Below are 19,746 nucleotides of genomic sequence, written 5' to 3'. Positions count from 1 at the left end.
ATCCTTGGGAGCAGCCAAATGCATAAAAATTACCGCAGATGACACGTTGATCAACGGGATAGGATATCCACCAACTCCGTCAACTTGCATCTCTTTCTCCAGTTTGGTTATAGTGTTCTGGGACATTTTTATTCCGTGGCTACACTGCGCCTCACCCATCTCAAGAAAAAGGCACTGTGGACGATAAACTTCAGATCTAGTGTACCACCATCTCATCCTTGGGAGGACCTTCTGCTGTAACCTTTTCAGGTGGAGGCTGTTTGATAATGATTGAAGATTGCTGCTGGTTCTGGGCTTGCTGAAACATTTGCTCTTCCTCAGTTTCTCTGCACCTTTGTTGTATAGAAGCCACAATGTCAATAACCCCTGCTGTGGCTGGACCTATTAGTTACTGTTCGAATTAATCTATGTTGGGAATATCAGAAGCAAGAATTTCTTAGTAATGTGAATTGTCAATACTGGATCACACTTAAATGACAACTTAGCATAGTCATTAATATAGTGGGATATGTGTCACTTGCAACAAGGTGGCCTTTCAATACCTGTACATGAACCTTTGGCAGAGTAGTCTTTATTCTGAAGCATGCAGCACAAGCCATGCCACACAAAGAGAGGAAGAGATTGTAGATCGAATAGAATTACTGAAACCTTGTCCTGTTCCACTATTTATTCTCTTCCCCGCTCTCTCTCTCTCTCCTCCCTGCTCCCCCCCCCCCCCCCCCCCCCCTTGCCCTCAAGAAAGGCAGCATTGCATTAAAAGAATATTGTCAAAATATGCCCTTGAATATCCCATGAGATACTGAATTGTCTTTGTGAATTGTGGCCACTTTTTAAGGATCCCTGTTTCACTAAGTTGACTATTATCAATTTGTAATGACAAATGGTGTGGTCAAGATTGCTTGAGGCCAGGATTTTGTATTCTACACACTTGGTCACTCGATGTATTTCACCTGCAGAATTCTATAATTCTGTGTATGTGCTTGATTAAAGCAATTGCCTCTTGAAGGGCCTTACGTCATTCATAGGTGTAGCCTGCTACTTCAGACAGGAAAAGCATTTACTTTCTGGATCAGTGGTGCTGGAAGAGCACAGCAATTCAGGCAGCATCCGACGAGCAGCAAAATCGACGTTTCGGGCAAAAGCCCTTCATCAGGAATAAAGGCAGAGAGCCTGAAGCATGGAGAGATAAGCTAGAGGAGGGTGGGAGTGGGGAGAAAGTAGCATAGAGTACAATAGGTGAGTGGGGGAGGAGATAGGTCAGGGAGGAGAGGGTGGAGTGGATAGGTGGAAAAGGAGCTTCCGTAATTACACCGGCACCACTCCCCACCTCTTCCTCCGCTACATTGATGACTGCATTGGCGCCACCTCGTGCTCCCGCGAGGAGGTTGAGCAATTCATCAACTTCACCAACACATTCCACCCTGACCTTAAATTTACCTGGACCATCTCTGACACCTCCCTCCCCTTCCTGGACCTCTCCATCTCCATTAGTGACGACCGACTTGACACAGACATTTTTTACAAACCCACCGACTCCCACAGCTACCTGGATTACACCTCTTCCCACCCTATCTCTTGCAAAAATGCCATCCCGTATTCCCAATTCCTCCGCCTCCGCCGTATCTGCTCCCAGGAGGACCAGTTCCACCATAGAACACACCAGATGGCCTCCTTCTTTAGAGACCACAATTTCCCTTCCTACGTGGTTAAAGATGCCCTCCAATGCTTCTCGTCCACATCCCGCACCTCCGCCCTCAGACCCCACCCCTCCAACCGTAACAAAGACAGAACGCCCCTGGTGCTCACCTTCCACCCTACAAACCTCCGCATAAACCAAATCATCCGCCGACATTTCCGCCACCTCCAAAAAGACCCCACCACCAGGGATATATTTCCCTCCCCACCCCTTTCCGCCTTCCGCAAAGACCATTCCCTCCGTGACTACCTGGTCAGGTCCACGCCCCCCCCTACGACCCACCCTCCCATCCTGGCACTTTCTCCTGCCCCGCAGGAACTGTAAAACCTATGCCCAAACCTCCTCCCTCACCTCTATCCAAGGCCCTAAAGGAGCCTTCCACATCCATCAAAGTTTTACCTGCACATCCACTAATATCATTTATTGTATCCGTTGCTCCCAATGCGGTCTCCTCTACATTGGGGAGACTGCGCGCCTCCTAGCAGAGCGCTTTAGGGAACATCTCCGAGACACCCACACCAATGAACCAAACCACCCCGTGGCCCAACATTTTAACTCCCCCTCCCACTCTGCCGAGGACATGGAGGTCCTGGGCCTCCTTCACCGCCGCTCCCTCACCACCAGACGCCTGGAGGAAGAACCCCTCATCTTCCGCCTCGGAACACTTCAACCCCAGCGCATCAATGTGGACTTCAACAGCTTCCTCATTTCCCCTTCCCCCACCTCATCCTAGTTTCAAACTTCCAGCTCCGCACTGTCCCCTTGACGTGTCCGGACTTGTCCGACCTGCCTAGCTCCTTTTCCACCTATCCACTCCACCCTCTCCTCCCTGATCTATCACCTTCATCTCCTCCCCCACTCACCTATTGTACTCTATGCTACTTTCTCCCCACCCCCACCCTCCTCTAGCTTATCTCTCCACGCTTCAGGCTCTCTGCCTTTATTCCTGATGAAGGGCTTTTGCCCGAAACGTCGATTTTGCTGCTCGTCGGATGCTGCCTGAATTGCTGTGCTCTTCCAGCACCACTGAACCAGAATCTAGTTTCCAGCATCTGCAGTCATTGTTTTTACCTAAAGCATTTACTTTGCCCACCCCAGGTGTGGCAACGGCCATTTTTTCATTTCCATTGCATCTCAGACGAGAGGGAACACAGCTCACACTTCATATAGTGTGTCATAAGCTCAGGCTGGTAATGGAGGGGCCCTCCATACCATCACCTTCATTTCTTTCTTGCAGTTCCTGTTAATGCCATCTGTTCTGAGCTTCCCACTCAATTCCTTCATTTAAGTTTTCATCTCCCCACTTGATGCTGTGACCCCCAGTACTACAGCTTAATTATTGCCAATCATCATGAGCTGATATAATCATTTTAACATCTTAATTGAAGCAATATTCAGTATTCTAATTACAATCCAAGCTCATAACTTAACTTGTACTTTAGCTCTGTAAGACCCAGTGGATTTTGGAATGAAATTGCACTGCACATTGTCCAAGATCAGTATATTCTTCTTGAGGTGTAATGCCTAGAGTTGAATGCTGTTCTCAAATTGGAGGCTGCCCATGGCTCTGTACTACAGTTTTAATAAGCAACATTCAAGCATTGCCCCTCTTTTGTATTCCAAACACCTTGTGATAAAGGCCTCTATTTCACTACGTTTCTGATTACATTTGTGCAGTACTAGCAGTAACTTTTAACGATTTGTATACTTGTCATCTTTTGCTCCTACACTATTTCTTGATTGTCATTATTTTTAACAAAAAGCATCGAATATGTCTTTCTCTGTTCAGAAATATGACCTCACATTTGCCTGTGATGAATTCCACCTTCCGTAGTGTTAACTATTAGTTTAATTTGCCTGTGTCTCGAGTTAACAATCTGCTTTTCAATTACTATGATTCTCTATGACATCTGCAAGACATGGTTATATAACTTGCTCTTTTTTTATTCAAATCAATTACCTAGTTAGTGGAAAAGCAAAGGACCCAAAACAATTCTTGTCCTGTTTTGTTGAAGCATCCAATTATTATAGATATGAAATAAAAGCACTGCTGGAGAAACTAAGCAGATCTGGCAGCATAAGTGGGGAGAGAAACCGAGATAATGTTTTGAGTTCAATTACTTTACTGCTTTGGATTGCTAGCACTTGCACTTCTTCACTGTTGTATGTGTATGGATCTACCATTCAGAGTGTCCTTGTTTATACTTAATGGTTTCATTGTCTTTGCTCTCAGTGCATTCTCATGTATAAAGTTGCTTGTTTCTGCATGTTGCTGTCTGTTTCAATTACGCCTCTTGTTGAATGGAACAGTAGTGTCTGTTGATATCCAGTTTTGTTTAGTGTATTTGTAACCATATGCATGGTAACATAGTGCTTATGTTTCTGGACTATTAATCGGAAGGCCAAGACTAACACCTCAAAAAATAGGAGTTCAAATTCCACCCTGGCAGATGGAGACTTTAAATTTGACTCACTAAATATGGAATGGAAAGCTTGTTTGGTGAAACAATGGGATTGTCACAAAATTCCATCTATTCAGTTATGCCATTCAGAAGAGGAAATCTGCACCCTCAATCAGTCTCTTTTGTATGTGATTCTAGACTCAGAGTAATGTGGATCAATGGTGCTGGAAGAGCACAGCAGTTCAGGCAGCATCGAGGAGCTTCAGCAAAATCGACGTTTCGGGCAAAACCCCTTCACCAGGAATAAAGGCAGAGAGCCTGAAGCGTGGAGAGATAAGCTAGGGGAGGGTGGGGGTGGGGAGAGAGTAGCATAGAGTACAATGGGTGAGTGGGGGAGGAGATGAAGGTGATAGGTCAGGGAGGAGAGGGTGGAGTGGATAGATGGAAAAGGAGCTAGGCAGGTCGGACAAGTCCGGACAAGTCAAGGGGACTGGAAGTTTGAAACTAGGATGAGGTGGGGGAAGGGGAAATGAGGAAGCTGTTGAAGTCCACATTGATGCCCTGGAGTTGAAGTGTTCCGAGGCGGAAGATGAGGCGTGGGAGGGGGAGTTGAAATGTTGGGCCATCCGTTGCTCCCGATGCGGTCTCCTCTACATTGGGGAGACTGGGCGCCTCCTAGCAGAGTGCTTTAGGGAACATCTCTGAGACACCCGCACCAATCAACCAAACCGCCCCGTGGCCCAACATTTCAACTCCCCCTCCCATTCTGCCGAGGACATGGAGGTCCTGGGCCTCCTTCACCGCCGCTCCCTCACCACCAGACGCCTGGAGGAAGAACGCCTCATCTTCTGCCTCGGAACACTTCAACTCCAGGGCATCAATGTGGACTTCAACAGCTTCCTCATTTCCCCTTCCCCTACCTCATCCTAGTTTCAAACTTCCAGTCCCCTTGACTTGTCCGGACTTGTCCGACCTGCCTAGCTCCTTTTCCATCTATCCACTCCACCCTCTCCTCCCTGACCTATCACCTTCATCTCCTCCCCCACTCACCCATTGTACTCTATGCTACTCTCTCCCCACCCCCACCCTCCGCTAGCTTATCTCTCCATGCTTCAGGCTCTCTGCCTTTATTCCTGATGAAGGGCTTTTGCCCGAAACGTCGATTTTGCTGCTCGTCGGATGCTGCCTGAACTGCTGTGCTCTTCCAGCACCATTGATCCAGAATCTGGTTTCCAGCAGCTGCAGTCATTGTTTTTACCTCAGAGTAATGTGGTTGAGCTGCCTTTAGCTCTTCGCTGCACTCTGAAATGGCCTGACTAGCACTTTAGTATTCAAGAAGATGACCACCACCAGCTTGAGGTTAATTCGGTTTGGAGAAATATTTTCTCTTGCCAGTGACAGCCAAATGAATGCAGAAAACAGTAATCTAAAGCTCTGTCACAGCCTTTAACTCTGAGCATGTCTTCACAAATTGATCGTTATGCATGAGTTGGGTGCTACAATTGACTAGTCTTTTAGCTGATACTGAAAGGGTGCAAAAAGACGTATGGTACTCTTGTCTTTATTGGTCAGCGCATTGAGTATGGGAGTTGAGGGGTCATGTGCGGCTGTCAGGATATTGGTTCAGCCACTTTTGAAGTACTGCGTGCAATTCTGGTCCCCCTACTATAGGAAGGATGTTGTGAAACTCGAAAGGGTGCAGAAAAGGTTTCCACGGATGTTGCTAGGGTTGGAGTGTTTGAGCTATAGGGAGAGGTTGAATAGGCTGGGGCTATTTTCCCTGGAGCGTCGGAGGCTGAGGGGTGACCTCAGAAGTTTATAAAATCATGAGGGGCATGGATAGGATATATAATCAAGGTCTTTTCCCAGGGGTGGGAAGTCCTAAACTCAAGGGCATGGGTTTAAGGTGAGAGGGGAAAGATTTAAAATGGACCTAAGAGGCAACTTTTTCACAGAGTGGTGCGCGTATAGAATGAACTGCTAGAGGAAGTGGTGGAGGCTAGTACAATTACAACACTTAAAAGGCATTTGGATCAGTACATGAATAGGAAGGGTTTGGAGGGACATGGGCCAAATGTTGGCAAACAGGACCAGATTAATTTATGATATCCGATCAGTGGAGACGAGTTGGACGAAAGGGTCTATTTCTGTGCTGTCCATCTCAATGACTGTTAGTGTGGCCATTAGATGAAAGAGAGGGTTGGCTTCAACACTAAGAGAGCAGTCGGTTAGATTTCCACATCACAAACCGATCCCACCTGAGACTATGGTTGAAACTGCCTTCAATAGAGCTTTTCTCTTGCAGAGTTTAACTTGATCATTATATATGGTATACATATTATATATGATTCAAATTCAATCCCCAGGGACTGAGCACACAAGTCATACTCCATGTAGTAGTGAGTGTGCTATATTGTTGTAGGTGTCATCTTTTGGAGGAGACATTGAACCAAGGCCATATCTACCCTCTTGGGTAGTACTATTTTGAAGAAGAGCAGGGAAGTTCCATTTGGTATCCTGGTCAGTATTTATTCTTAAACCCAGTGATCCAATTATTATCATACTATTGGGCTTTTTTGTGTGCAGTTTGGCTGTCATGTTTCATGCAACAGTCACTGCAGTTCAGAAGGTGCTCCACTGGTTATTAAGTATCTTGTGTGGTCCTGACAGTGCAAGGCACAATTGAACTGCAAATCTTTCTTTATGTGCTTTCCTGTAGTGATGCTTCATATACAGCCAAAGAGGGAACCTGCTCAAATGTTCTTTGCTCCTTGTGGAGATGTGCTTTTTGTGTATTTGGTGGAATTTTTTTTAATGTTCATGTGAGTGAGAAAAAGGGATAAAAGGGGAAGAAATTGACCCTGCCATTTTGATTGCTTTGTCCTAAATTTGAGAGTATTTTATTCACTTGGGAGTTGATTCATTTGTGTTAGGGATGTTAAATTACATTTTATTAATGTTTTAGTTCCTTGTTGCTTACCACAAATCCTGCTGCCTGCCCCTTCTAGGCTACCCTACAATTCTGCGTGATTAAACCTCTAATGGCAGTGATCACCATTATTTTGCAAGTGTATGGCAAATATCACGATGGAGACTTTGAGTAAGTTGGCACTTTAAATATCACTTTTCAAATGTAAGCTCTGGCTTTTATTGTTAAAACTTAAAATCTTTGTTTAGTTAATACTTTTTTAAAATGCTTCTTCCTCAGGTGTAATGTGAAGAGCGGGATTAGGTACTTTGAGGTCAATTGAAGTGAGGTTAAAGTATTCTTGACTTAATGATTTGTCTCTAAATTCAGCTTTCCTGGATAAATTGTCTGTAAACCAAGTCGTTTAATTCTCTGTTGTATGGAAGGTTAAGCTCGTATTGCAAAGCAGTAGAAAAGTTTCCTTCACTCATTTAAGCAATATCTTTGGAAGAGCATACCTGAGACAATATTTCTCATAGTATAGACTAAGTAAAAGATAGCATCACCAAGTATTTGTGGCAACACACACTTCTGTCTTATTTGTGTACAGTGTAAACTAGATGACTAGGTGACCAGACAAGTGGGAAAACAAGTACATCTTTGGTCATTTGGGTGCGGTTGTTGCAGTGATAGCAACTGATACAAGAACATCAGAGGTTTTGAATAAAGATTGTCTGCATTTATTGGTGGCTGGTTTAGACTGAAAGTAGCGAAGCAAGATGGGAACAGGTGAATTATCAAATTTCTTGGCAACAGATAGAGGTGGTAGCAAAAATAAAAGGCATAATGCAAAAAAGTAAATATTTAACCTTGTGTGTTTATTAAAAATATTTAAATATATAATATTTGTGTTTATACATAGTTAATGTTTAATATTAGTACAACTTAACTTGTTTGTGGCCACTGTGGCTTGGAAACTAGCTGACTCCAGGTAGAATGTAATATTGCCAAATAAGTTCGACACATTAGTCCCTTGAGTAAGAACATCGTAGTAATAGGCTCTAAAGTTGAGCTGTGTGTGACATATTTCTACCAATCTCTAATATAGGATGAAATAATAGATAGGAACTGGAATAAGCTATTTACCTCTTGGAACTGCTCTGGCATTTAATGGCTGAGACGTGTCTCAACTCCATTTAAACTTCTTGTTCTGTAACCATTAATAAAATTCATAATAATCTCAGTTTGAAATTTCCAATTGATTCCTAACCTCAATAGCTCTCTTTAGGGGAGAACTGGCTGCAGTACACCTCCATTTGCTCTACTCTCCCACCATAGGAAATGGGTTCTCTTTCTGAACCCTATCTGAACCATTCGTCACCTATTGTATTACAATACTTTTCCATAATTTGACTGTAACTTCCCCACAGATTTCTGACTTGCATGAAAATTGTAAGATAATTTACTTGGAGGTGGGGAATGGATAAAGCGAAAGAAATGTTGGTGAAATGTGCTTCAGCAGCTAGGGCATATTGTCCCAAGGACCTATCACTTGTTTGAAAAGGGAAAGATATAAAGAATAGCCATGCACAAGAGGAGTTGACACTGTGGCAGAGTCATTGAGATGCAGTAGACCAAAACCATGGTTTGGATTGAAGGAAAGTTGATCCCAAGAAGGCATCGAATAGAAAGAAGTTCCCTTTTTGGGACAATCCTTATCATCAGGAAGTTGGAATTGTAGGGGTTTGTTGGACCAGTGTAATTGCTGTATAAAGATATTTGGTCTCCCTATGTCATGTTTTTGGGTCAGCCCTATAGCCTCTGAGTTCCTGGAACTTCTTAAACATTCTCTCTACTGTTTCAGTATATCAGACAGTAAGATTTAGCAAATATTTCAAACCCCACTAAAGATTCACTATTATTGCCACTAAAACACAGCAGTTTTACAGAGATACTTTTAACCTTTGTGAGTAATGGAACTTGAAGTGGCCAAATTTCTCTACTTTGGGAGATTGAAGAATTAATCCTCTCTTGATGTTGTTCTTTGTCTCTGCTACTGGTTTGGCTCTTCAAACATGTTAAAATTGTTGTTTTTATATTGTTCTTGCAGATTCAAAAACAATTTTTTTTCTTAATAACTTTTCAGTGTCTAGCTAGGCAGCTGCTTTCTCATTTAATCCAGTCTGTAATCTCTGCAAGAGTACATCAAGTCTTAGTTAGTCATTAGTAGCCTGAAGCAATAATACAGTTTGAAGCCAGTAGTAATCCAGAATTTCGAGATCGTCCTTTTCTGTTTCCCCGAGAACTAGTACTAAAAGTCCATACTGAAATGTCCAAATTCTAGAAGTGGAGTTTCTCAATGTGTAACATTTGTAGAGTGAAGATTGCAAGTGGAAAACCCAGTGCCTACCAAAATCTATCTGTATTAGTATTGACATTAGCAAAGTTCTAAAAGATGGACCCTGGCAAACACAGAACTTGATAAGTAGACCATACGAAAAAATGTTGAGATAAAAAAAACTTAAGAAAATGCTTAGAGATGCAAATGAATTCTCTTGTTGCAAATTAATTGTCCATTTTATTTCCACAGTGTGAGAAGTGGATATCTATATATCACTATTATTTATAACATCTCTGTGAGTCTTGCACTCTATGCATTGTTCCTCTTTTACTTCGCCACAAGTGAACTCCTCAGTGCGTTTGATCCTATTCTGAAATTCCTGACGGTGAAATCTGTTATTTTTCTCTCCTTCTGGCAAGGTGAGCATCCAGAGTGTCTCTTTTAAAAACCTATAATAACTTTACTCCAATTGAGAAAAAAAATTAACAAAGTACTATGAAAATAAGTGAAGTTGAGGAACTTGACTTTTTCACCAAAAGTAATGGGGGGTGGGGGGAGAAGAAGGGATGGACAGGCCCCCAGGATCTGATGTTAAAAGAATTGCAAATGTCATAATGTCATGCTAGATTCAGGAACTCCAGAAAATAGGAGGAAATCAGGTATTTAACATTGCGGAGAAGTCATTGGAATCTATCGTTTCGAGGTTAATTGACTCTGAGTGAAGACAGATGTGAGCTTCTATTTGTGTGTCATGGCTGTGCACAGAATGGCAGCTTGTTGGCCAGTTAAGTTTCTGCATTTCTGGTGGTGTGGTGATAATGACTAAAACATGGGTTCAAATCCTGCCATGGCAGCTGGTGAAATTCAAATTCAGCTAATAAATCTGGAACATTAAACTGGTTTCCATAATAGTAACCATGAGACCATCAATTTTTGTAAAACCCATGTGGTTCACTGATTTTCTTTAGGGAAATCTGCCATTCTTACCCAATTTACACATGAGTCCAGACACACAACAATGTGGTTGACTCAACTGCCCTCTGAAATGGCCTTGTAAACCACACAGTTCAAGGGCAAATGGGGATGGGCAAGCATGTCATGAAAGAACAAAAAATGCAATTTGCAAATTAAATGCTTAGTGATGTTTGAGAGTGATGCTGAGACATATATTTTAAATTCTATTGTTCACTCCATTAACATGGCACATAAGTTGTTATACCTCCTAATGTGGATTGGATCATATTCCCTCAGGAATGCTGCTAGCGATCTTGGAGAAATGTGGAGTAATTCCAGAAGTCCAGATTATTGATGGCCATGAAGTCAGGGCAGGGACAGTAGCTGCAGGCCACCAGAACTTCATCATCTGCATTGAGATGTTCTTTGCTGCCGTTGCCCTTCGCTATGCCTATCCATCTCAAGTGTACAGTGAAAAGCGTGAGACCACACCAGGTAGGAAGACCCACTACTCCAAGCTCCAGCAGCTGACTAGTGGAATAGGTAGTGCTAAAGTTATTTGTTTGTCGCCTCAGTGTTGAAATTTGGGATTTAGAGCAGATGTTACCTAGTTAAGTTCAAGGTGTAAAATTTAGTTCACAGATCCCAACTTGCAGTTTTCTGCTATTTTTAGCCTTTGTTTCCTTGCCAAGGCAGAGGAAAAATAAACTATCTCCACCTCTGCTTTTTGAGAGAGAAAAAGGAATAAATGTTGGGAAATGGCTTGTTATACACATACACACACACACACACAAAATTAAGGCAACCATGCAAATCGTTGTTCACATAATTGAAGAATAATTTGTATTTATTTGGCGCTTTTCACGATCTCAAGATAAGGTGCTTTAGTTTGTCACATATTCCTTATCATCAGTATATTGGAACTGGCTAGAAAAGTCACAAAGACACTATACTTTCAGAAATCTTGTATATTGTCCAGATGCAAGCTCTGCTCATGAACTATTCATACACTCAATTTCTAAATGCTGAGAGAATTTATTTTAAGGATGATTGACTTTTCAAATCTAAAAACCAATATACACTGGAAAACTTAAAAACCTTCCACACTAGGAGCACGACTCTTTAGTTTATGTCCTGCCAGCACTTCCCAATCAAACTACTTTCTCTCCATCTCTACTCTTTTCATGCATATAGGACTGAGGCAAATGATCTTCATGCTCATGATGGACAACAACAGGTATTGTTGAGGTTGAAACAACAAGTATCACTGTCTTGAAGAAAACACTCATGATCTTTTTTTCAGTTGTCCGCCTTCTAGTCTGGAGAAAATGATTATGTGGGTGATGGGAATCTCTGGTCACTCACCAACCAAGAATGAATGTCAAGGTTTCCAAGACAGAAATGGGCCATCTTACACAACCGGTCTTTGCAAGCAATCATGCTGCACGTGAAGCACTTCCAAATTAATACCAGCTCACTTAGTAGAAATCACTGTTATTTTCTCTGTCATGTTTATCCAGCTTCCTCTTAAATGCATCACTTTATTCACCCATGGTAGCAGCTTGCACATTGTTACGACTCTGAGTAAAGAAGTTTCTGTTCAATTCCTTTTTGGATCTATTAATAAAGGCAGGCTGCTCACTGAAGCACACCTCAGCTGAGCCCTGTGACTGATTCTGTCCTGGCTGATAGACTTCCAGGGTAGTTCCAATCTATCTGTTCTCCTTTCTGCACTCTGCACCACTGACACAATTGCTCTGTCTGATCACTTCCAAACTACTGAAAGTAACTGTGAATGGCAAGTTGGAGATGATAATTTGACTTACAAAAGAAACAATTTATAATAATAGACTAATAAATCAAAACAAAACAAAAATTGAAGTGAAACCTCTTTGCCCAGAATGATTAAAATGTGGAACTTAATATCAAATAAAGCAGTTGAAGTAAAAAAACGTAAATATGTTTAAGGGAGAGCTAATTAACTATGTGTACGAGAAAAGGACTGTGCTGATGTTAGATGGGGTGTGCAGAGGCTGTTGTGGAATATAAATACTATCATGGACCAGTTGGGTTGAATGGTCTCTTTTTACAATGCTATTGATGGGACATACCTTGTGATTGCGTCAAGGTCTAGGTTCTTTTAGATTGCTGTGACATCATTTATTGATTTTTACCCTTGAAGTAAATAGGGGTGTCTGGAAGCAGAAAAAGCACAACACTGTCTGTAATCAATTAATCCTTGAATATTTCAAACTCTCACTTGACTAACTTGTTGTCCACAGGTAACATAGCTCCCATGCAAAGCATATCCAGCGGCCTAAAGGAGACTATGAATCCAAATGACATTGTGCAGGATGCGATCCACAACTTCTCCCCAGCCTATCAGCAGTATGCACAGCAATCAACCCAAGATGAAGTAACACCCAGACATAATGGACATACCTTGCCCCAAGCATGTACCCATTTTGCAAACCGCCGAAAAACTGGTGAGAAGATTATCCTCATCAGCTCTGAGGATGAGCTGTAGACTTGAGTATTTGTCTTGTTTTGAGAAAAAAACAGAAATGAGATGCTGAGACAGGTAGTGACTCATCTTTCTCATTCATCCTTCCAGAGATCAGGAATTATTCTGTTCCCCTTTCCTTGGAATTGGTCTGCAATCTTTGATTTTCTTTTACTTCAAAGTGTTTTGACTTTAACTAATTCCTAAATCTGAAAGTAGAACAATGTGTATAGGCAGATCCCGGCAAAGCCATGGAATTTTACTGGAAGTAACCCCAGCTGCAGGTGTATGATGTTCCATACATATGCATACACTTAAAGTCCATATTCTTGTGATCTCCTATTTGCTTGCATGCAGTCTTTGTGCATACATCATACTCTCATCCTTTTATACATTCTTCCAATAATGTACATGCACGCTGTCATGTTCGCCCTTTTGCACGTGCATGCTTCCTCTTGTGCTCACACCCCTCTCCCTTGCTCACAACAGCACAGTTTCTTTCCTACATACAGTGGGACAGACTGGACATTGATCTGTTCTCTGGATTGCTTGTTGTTATGTTATTGATTTAAAGAATCTCACACAACTAAGGTATCTGTTTCAGAGATTATCTCCACATTCTGTGTAAAATCACTGAAGGATATACTTATTTCCCATGATTGAAATTTTTAAATACCTGGTTAGTTAATGACAAATCAATGCAATGTCTGTCAACTTTGTTGCACTGTAGCCTTTTATTATAAATTCATTTTAGAACTAGCTTTTCCTCAATATCTTCCCACCATCAATCTCCAACTATCAATATTCTGGGATCATTGACGAGAAACATTTAATTGGATCTGGCACATAAACACTGTGGATACACGAGCAGGTCAAAGGCTGTTAATTCTGTGCCTCCAAAGCTCCTCTGCTGTCTGGAAGGCAGTAGTCAGGAATGTGATGGAGTACTCTTCACTTGTCTGAACGTGTGGAGCTGCAACAACACTTGAGTAGCATGACATCATGTAAGACAAAGCTGTCACATGGTTGATATCCTGTGCACTACCTTAAACATTTACTTCCTCCACCAGTGGTGCATTGTGCCAATTTTGTAAAATCTACATGTTACACTAGCAACTTTTCAAGACGACTTCAACACCTTCTAAATCCACAATTTCTACTACCTAGAACAAAGGCAGCAGGTACATGGGAACATTATCTACAATTTCTCCTCCAAGTCGCACGCTATTGATTCTGAACAAGGTACCAGGCCAAATTCCTGGAACGCACAACCCAACAGCAATGTGTAGGAGTACCTTCGTTTCTCAGACTGCAGCCGTTCAAGAAGGCAACTCTCTGATGTACAATTAGGATGGGTGATAAATTGCTGACCTCACCTGTGCCACAGACATCTCATGAATTATTGAAATGTTATTCTTGCTAAAAGAAATACAATCTGTAGCAATACATTCCCCATCTCACCATGCCCACAACTGCTGAAATTATGTGGGCTCAATGCACTTGTGACTCCTCCTTTCTCCTATATGATGGGCTTACAAGAGCCAAGACTTTTTTTTAAACAAAAGTGTAAAAATGGAGAAGTTGTGTGTTATTGGATTGAAAAACGAGTTTGGACACCATCGAGAATGTACATTCAAATTGGACCAGTCTAACTGGACGCAGCATTCTACTGTGTACTTTGCTTAAATAATGGACAACAATTGAGCAAACGGGTACCCTACATTTGACAGTCAACAGTGGAAGAACGATCTTCAGTGTTTATGTACACTTGCTGTGCTGTATAACTGCTGTTGATGCTGACTGGGGAGGTACAGAATGGTAAATGGTTCTTCCATGCCAGACTCTGAATTCACAAACTTAAAGGCAAATGCTGAAAAGCAAATAACTAATCACAAATTATGTCCACCTCTCGTAGTTAAATGTTTGATTGTGATAACAACTATTTTAACTTCAAGAACTGATGGTTGTATGAAATCAGCAACTATAGAGGCAGATTCAGGATTCCCAAGCAGTTTACATTGTCTTTACATTCTTCAATTTAAGAGGAAGTACAACATCATAAATTGATTAAAGAGTTGGAGTACAAGTTTAAATGATTATGAATGCATTTAAATGTTTGTGGGGAAGTGTAAGAATAATTGTATGTATTGTATCTACAGGCTATGAACTGTATCTCTAATTTTGTTATGAAGCAAATGGACTGAGTCTTTCTTTGTTTTTACCTGGTTCTTAACCAATTTTTTAAATTATTACTTACTGCTGTTTTGATACTTGTATTGTTTCAATGGACAACAGGGTTATTGCAAAAGTGCAACAAGGTTAAGATAACCCTATGATACAGTAATGAATCTGAATGTATTTTTCTATGATTATTTATCAGGGTAGCTATTGGCAAAAATGTAGTTTACTAATTAGCACTGAAATCATAGAATCCAGTTAGATGAGCAACTTAACACTTTCTTCCCAATTGCTAATCCTCATGCATGATGGTTTGAACACTTTCCTCTGTTCATTTATGTTTCAACCTGTTCAACAATTCACTCCTTCACTCATCCTCCTTCTTCCAAATAAAAAGACGTTACTGTGTATATCTGCATGAGTTCCAGCTATGTCTACTTGTTGGCATGAATGTCTCTGGTCAGGAATTGCTGTGCGGAAGCAATATACAATGTCAGGAGAGCAAATAAGCCCTACAATGCATTACTTCCTTTGCAGAAATATCATCTCACTGCAGCCAACTAATATTTGGTGTTAAGTGTCAACTATGAACTATTGTGTAGAGCTCTTTTCTTTTGAATAAAAGATGATGTTCAATCTCCACTCCACAGACTTAACCACGTAATCCAGGTTGATGTTCCAGGACAGCAGTGGGGAGTCCATAATGTCTGAGGTGGTGTCATTTTGAGAAATGTTGAAAAGAAATGGATGTTAACTATTCCCTTGCATTATTTCAAAGAGAAAGGGAGTTCTCCCTTGTACCCCAGCAACCATTTATCCTTCAACCAACATCAGGAGAAAAAGTTATTTGTTCATCACATTGCTGTAGGTATTTTAAAACCACCTATTCTGACATGTTATGACATATCTCTAACAGCAGGTGGGACTTGAACCCAAGGTCTTCGGCCTAAAGATAGGGACACTATTACAGTGCCATCATGTTGCAACTTACAGGACTTCATATTAAAATTGGCTCTTGTATATCCTTCAAAAATGCTTCACTGACTGGAAAGTACTTTGGGATATTATGAATGGTGATAAAAGTCTTGGCAATAATCAGATTTCAAACAGAAATCTCCATCTCTGAAGAAAGGGAAAAAAAATCAGTTTAGAAAAAATTTATTTATGCACAATTATGCCTCAATGTAAATACAAAAAATAATATTTTAGCTCCTTGCATGAAGAGCCAGCTTCTCCCCCCCCCCCCCCCCCCCTCTAAAAAAAAGCATTCTTTGCAAGGACCCACAGTTGATTCAGATGCTGTTAACAAGAGGGAGGAATGACTGGTGCAGATGACTGATATCTGAGAATACAGCAGTCATTATCTCCTCCTCCTATGTCAAACTCCTGGAAGTAGTCCAAATGCTGGAATCTAAGTACCTCGTTCCCCCAGCTGGTCCATCCGGGCTGCAGATTTCGGGCAAACAGCTCCAGGCAGTCTGGGTTTGGTCTGGTCAATCCTTTCAGCACCTCCCCGAGTGGCGGCTTGTGAGAATGAAGGAGACAGGGAACACTGACCAGCAGCTTGTGGTCAGGCACTGTGGCCGTTTCGGTGACATTTTCACCATTTTGTCTTTCTGAGCTTCCTTTATACCTGCCTAGAACCAGGATCTCATAGGGTTTCTTGTGGGTAGAGTCTAAAGGGACGACAAACTCTCCATACCTGGTTACCTTCACCCAGTGCCACTCGGCAACTACCTCAACGGACCAGCTGGGATATAACTGTTCCTTGACAAAGCGCAGGTGTCTTTGCCGATTGGTGACCCAGCTCACCACCAGGCAGCCTGGAGCCGAGAGTTCTGGCACAGGAATCTGTTGGATCTGCCATGGGAAGAGGTGACTGTAGCCTTTGCTTCTCTTGACTGACTTATTTTCCCAGGGTGGGTCCAAAGTAATCACGTCATACTTTTTGTAGCCCAAGAGGGGTTCCATGCAGGAGATATCTGACAGGAGAAAACTGGAGTGTGGTGGGAGCAAGTACCTCTGTCCCATCAACATTACAATTCTGGCACAGTCTGTACTGTTTTCAGTCAGGCGGCCCAGCAGATTCAGGTCTGCTGTGGAATCTGCCTCATCGCTTATTACCTGCACAGGCTGGTGCTGTTCCTGTGCCATCTGCTTTGCCATTGAGCAGAGCTCCACCAACATGGAGTCAGCAACCACCAGACTGATTTGTTTCTTAATGCATTCCCTTCCAGCCAGTACCTTTGGGACTATGCCTTGATTCCCAAGCTCCGTGCTTTGCTCTATCAGCTTTCTGGTGCCACTCCGAATAGCCAGGCAGACCTGCTTATGGTATTCCTGTGCTTCTACCTCTCCCTGGTTCAGTGCATGACGTTTCCTCTTGCGCTTTCTACCTTTTGTTCTTGAGTCTTCACACACTGTCTCTTGATCTCCTGTTGTTTCTGTGTCAGCAATGTGGGGCTTCTCAATGTCAAAATATGCTGCCTTGAAAATGTATCTACAGCATCGGGTATCAAGTGGCATGTGGTGGCAGCATCTGTATGACTGGTTGACGTAGGCTTGGTGATCCAGTAGCCATCCCACAGTGTCGCTCTTGACCACAGACATCACTGCCAACACTTGCAGTAAAGAATGTAGAATTTCAGTGTTGACTCCTACTTCCACTCTGATAACCCAGCCTCTTCTTTCACCATTAACTCGCCTACTTCCCTTTCTCCACTGACTCAGTTCTCCTCCACAAACATGCTTCTCCCCTGTCCGCCCTCACTTATTTGAAAGATGTGCAAAGAAATCGGTTTTCAGCAAATTATTAGCTGCTACTTCAGTTGTAAACTTGAAATTTCCGAACACCAGTATGGAAATCTGTGGATTAAACCCAAAAAAATTAAGTTAGTTTGCAGTGAGACTATGACGAGTGAGCACAAACTTTGTTCTTGAGGACCAAACATAAAATAGATTTTGAAAGCACAATAAATAATCCATACACCATAAGGGTTAGTGTCATAGTTTAGGTTATTGTATAAGGTGCACTGCTGCACCTGACTACTGAGATAGCTACATCACACTGACCATTTGATTCACTCAGGTCCAGAATCCTCCCTGCAAACATTGATTTGAAAAGTATCGTAGTAAAATCTCAACAGTTGTGGTGCAATTTGACATGAGGACAGCACCTCCCACAGGGTACCACACTGTGCCTTGTTGAAATGAGTTAACTCGCATTTATTATGAGCCTTTCCCATTTTCAAAATCTGGTCAGGTTCATCAGGAACATTTTGCCCGAAACATTGATTTTCCTGCTCCTCGGATGCTGCCTGACCCTGTGCTTTTCCAGCACCACTCTGATCTAAACTCTGGTTTCCAGCATCTGCAGTCCTCACTCCCTCCCTACTGGATTGGTCTGATGACTTCATAATTATTAAAAAGGTGGTAGAGGGGGAAGAATTTTTCATGGGTTCCAGAGTTTTTGGGATGTTGGGTCAGTGCACAGAGATTCTCTACAACTTCTAACAATTCCTTCCTATTAGTTAAAATATTTGGATATGCAATTCTATCAACAATTCCCATTCAGTTTTGCTGTCAGCTGTTGTAACATAATTGCACACTGTGGCACTAGGTAATCCTGTGGCTTGAAGTTCTGGAGTCTAGCTCAACTGTTTTCATCTTATAAATAAGATTATCATTGGAGGGAGAAAAATAATATTAAACCGACTTTGGGTTGGACTAAGGCTACATTACCACTGCAGTTCTCATACAACGGAGTCAAAGTTTGTCCACAATGAACTTGCTACAATGTAGCAAAACTGGGACTCCCTTTCAGAGTCTAACATTTTTCTGTGTGTTTTGTTTTTGCAATGATCTATACAATTTGTCAGATCTGACATGGACTACTTGAACAATGAAAGGATTCAAATTCCAAATTTATTGTTGTGATGTATTAGTGGAAATAATTTTCTAAATAAAGACATTTTTCTGAATATGTGCAAGATCCTGTTTTCTAATTTGTTAAATTTTTGCTACGAAACTGCTAATTTGAAATAGAAAATGGATTTGTTTGCAGCTACCTATCGAAGTATTTTTGAAACACATATCTAGACGGTTTTGAAGAGGGAAATGCAACAGCCAACTTGCATACGGTAAGATCCTCCAAACAGGAATGTGAAAATTACCCTATGATCTGATTTAGGTGAATATTGATCAAGAACATCAGGGAGTACTCCTGCTCTCTGAAATAGTACCAAGCAACCTGACTGGTCAGACAGGTTTAAGTATCTCATCCCAACCTCAACACCTCAAGCATTCTTGCACTCCTTCAGTATTTCATTGCGGTGGCAACGTGGATTTTGTGCTCAGATCTCTGCAGTGAAACTTGAACCCACAATCTGCTGCCTCAGAGTTCGAGCAGCTGAGTCAAGCATGAGGCATTTTGTAGATATACCGAAGGTGATACGAATCAACCATGATCTAAATGAATATAAGAACAGATCAAGGCATTAAATGCCTACTCCTATTCCCATGTTTTTGTGCATTGTAACATCTTCCAGTGTAGGCAGACATGCTTTGGTTTAGTTTTTTTATTTGCTCACAGGTGGCATTGACTAGACCAGCATTTATTGCTCATCCCTAAATTACCAGAGTCAACCACATTGCTGGTTGGTCTGGAGTTACATATGGGCTAGACCAGGCACATTGAACATTATAGGCCCTTCGGCCCTCGATGTTGTGCCGACCTGTGGAACCAATCTGAAGCCTATTTCATCC

At 41.9% G+C, this 19,746-nt stretch overlaps 2 protein-coding genes across 2 annotated transcripts in view; one reads left to right on the top strand and one right to left on the bottom strand.

Annotated features, from left to right (window-relative positions):
- Positions 1–15,221, top strand: part of tmem184a (transmembrane protein 184a) — a 46,282-nt gene extending 31,061 nt beyond the window's left edge. The window contains exons 6-9 of the mRNA XM_043711834.2: positions 7,107–7,198; positions 9,597–9,766; positions 10,599–10,796; positions 12,584–15,221. Of these exons, the coding sequence (XP_043567769.1) occupies positions 7,107–7,198; positions 9,597–9,766; positions 10,599–10,796; positions 12,584–12,828 (705 nt within the window). The 3' untranslated portion in view covers positions 12,829–15,221. The remainder of the gene's footprint in view (positions 1–7,106; positions 7,199–9,596; positions 9,767–10,598; positions 10,797–12,583) is intronic.
- An 895-nt stretch (positions 15,222–16,116) lies between these two features.
- The window catches only part of mettl4 (methyltransferase 4, N6-adenosine), a 52,146-nt gene continuing 48,516 nt past the window's right edge, over positions 16,117–19,746 (bottom strand). Inside the window, exon 3 of the mRNA XM_043711832.2 lies at positions 16,117–17,847. Coding sequence (XP_043567767.2) covers positions 16,285–17,592 — 1,308 coding nt within the window. The 5' untranslated portion in view covers positions 17,593–17,847 and the 3' untranslated portion in view covers positions 16,117–16,284. The remainder of the gene's footprint in view (positions 17,848–19,746) is intronic.

Source organism: Chiloscyllium plagiosum, unplaced genomic scaffold, assembly GCF_037043375.1.
Source record: "Chiloscyllium plagiosum isolate Xiang-an unplaced genomic scaffold, Cpla_swu_hap1 HiC_scaffold_20, whole genome shotgun sequence".
NCBI classification, from domain to species: Eukaryota; Metazoa; Chordata; class Chondrichthyes; order Orectolobiformes; family Hemiscylliidae; genus Chiloscyllium; species Chiloscyllium plagiosum.
The sequence above is the reverse complement of the archived record's forward strand: the minus strand, read 5'-3'. Positions and strand labels throughout refer to the sequence as shown.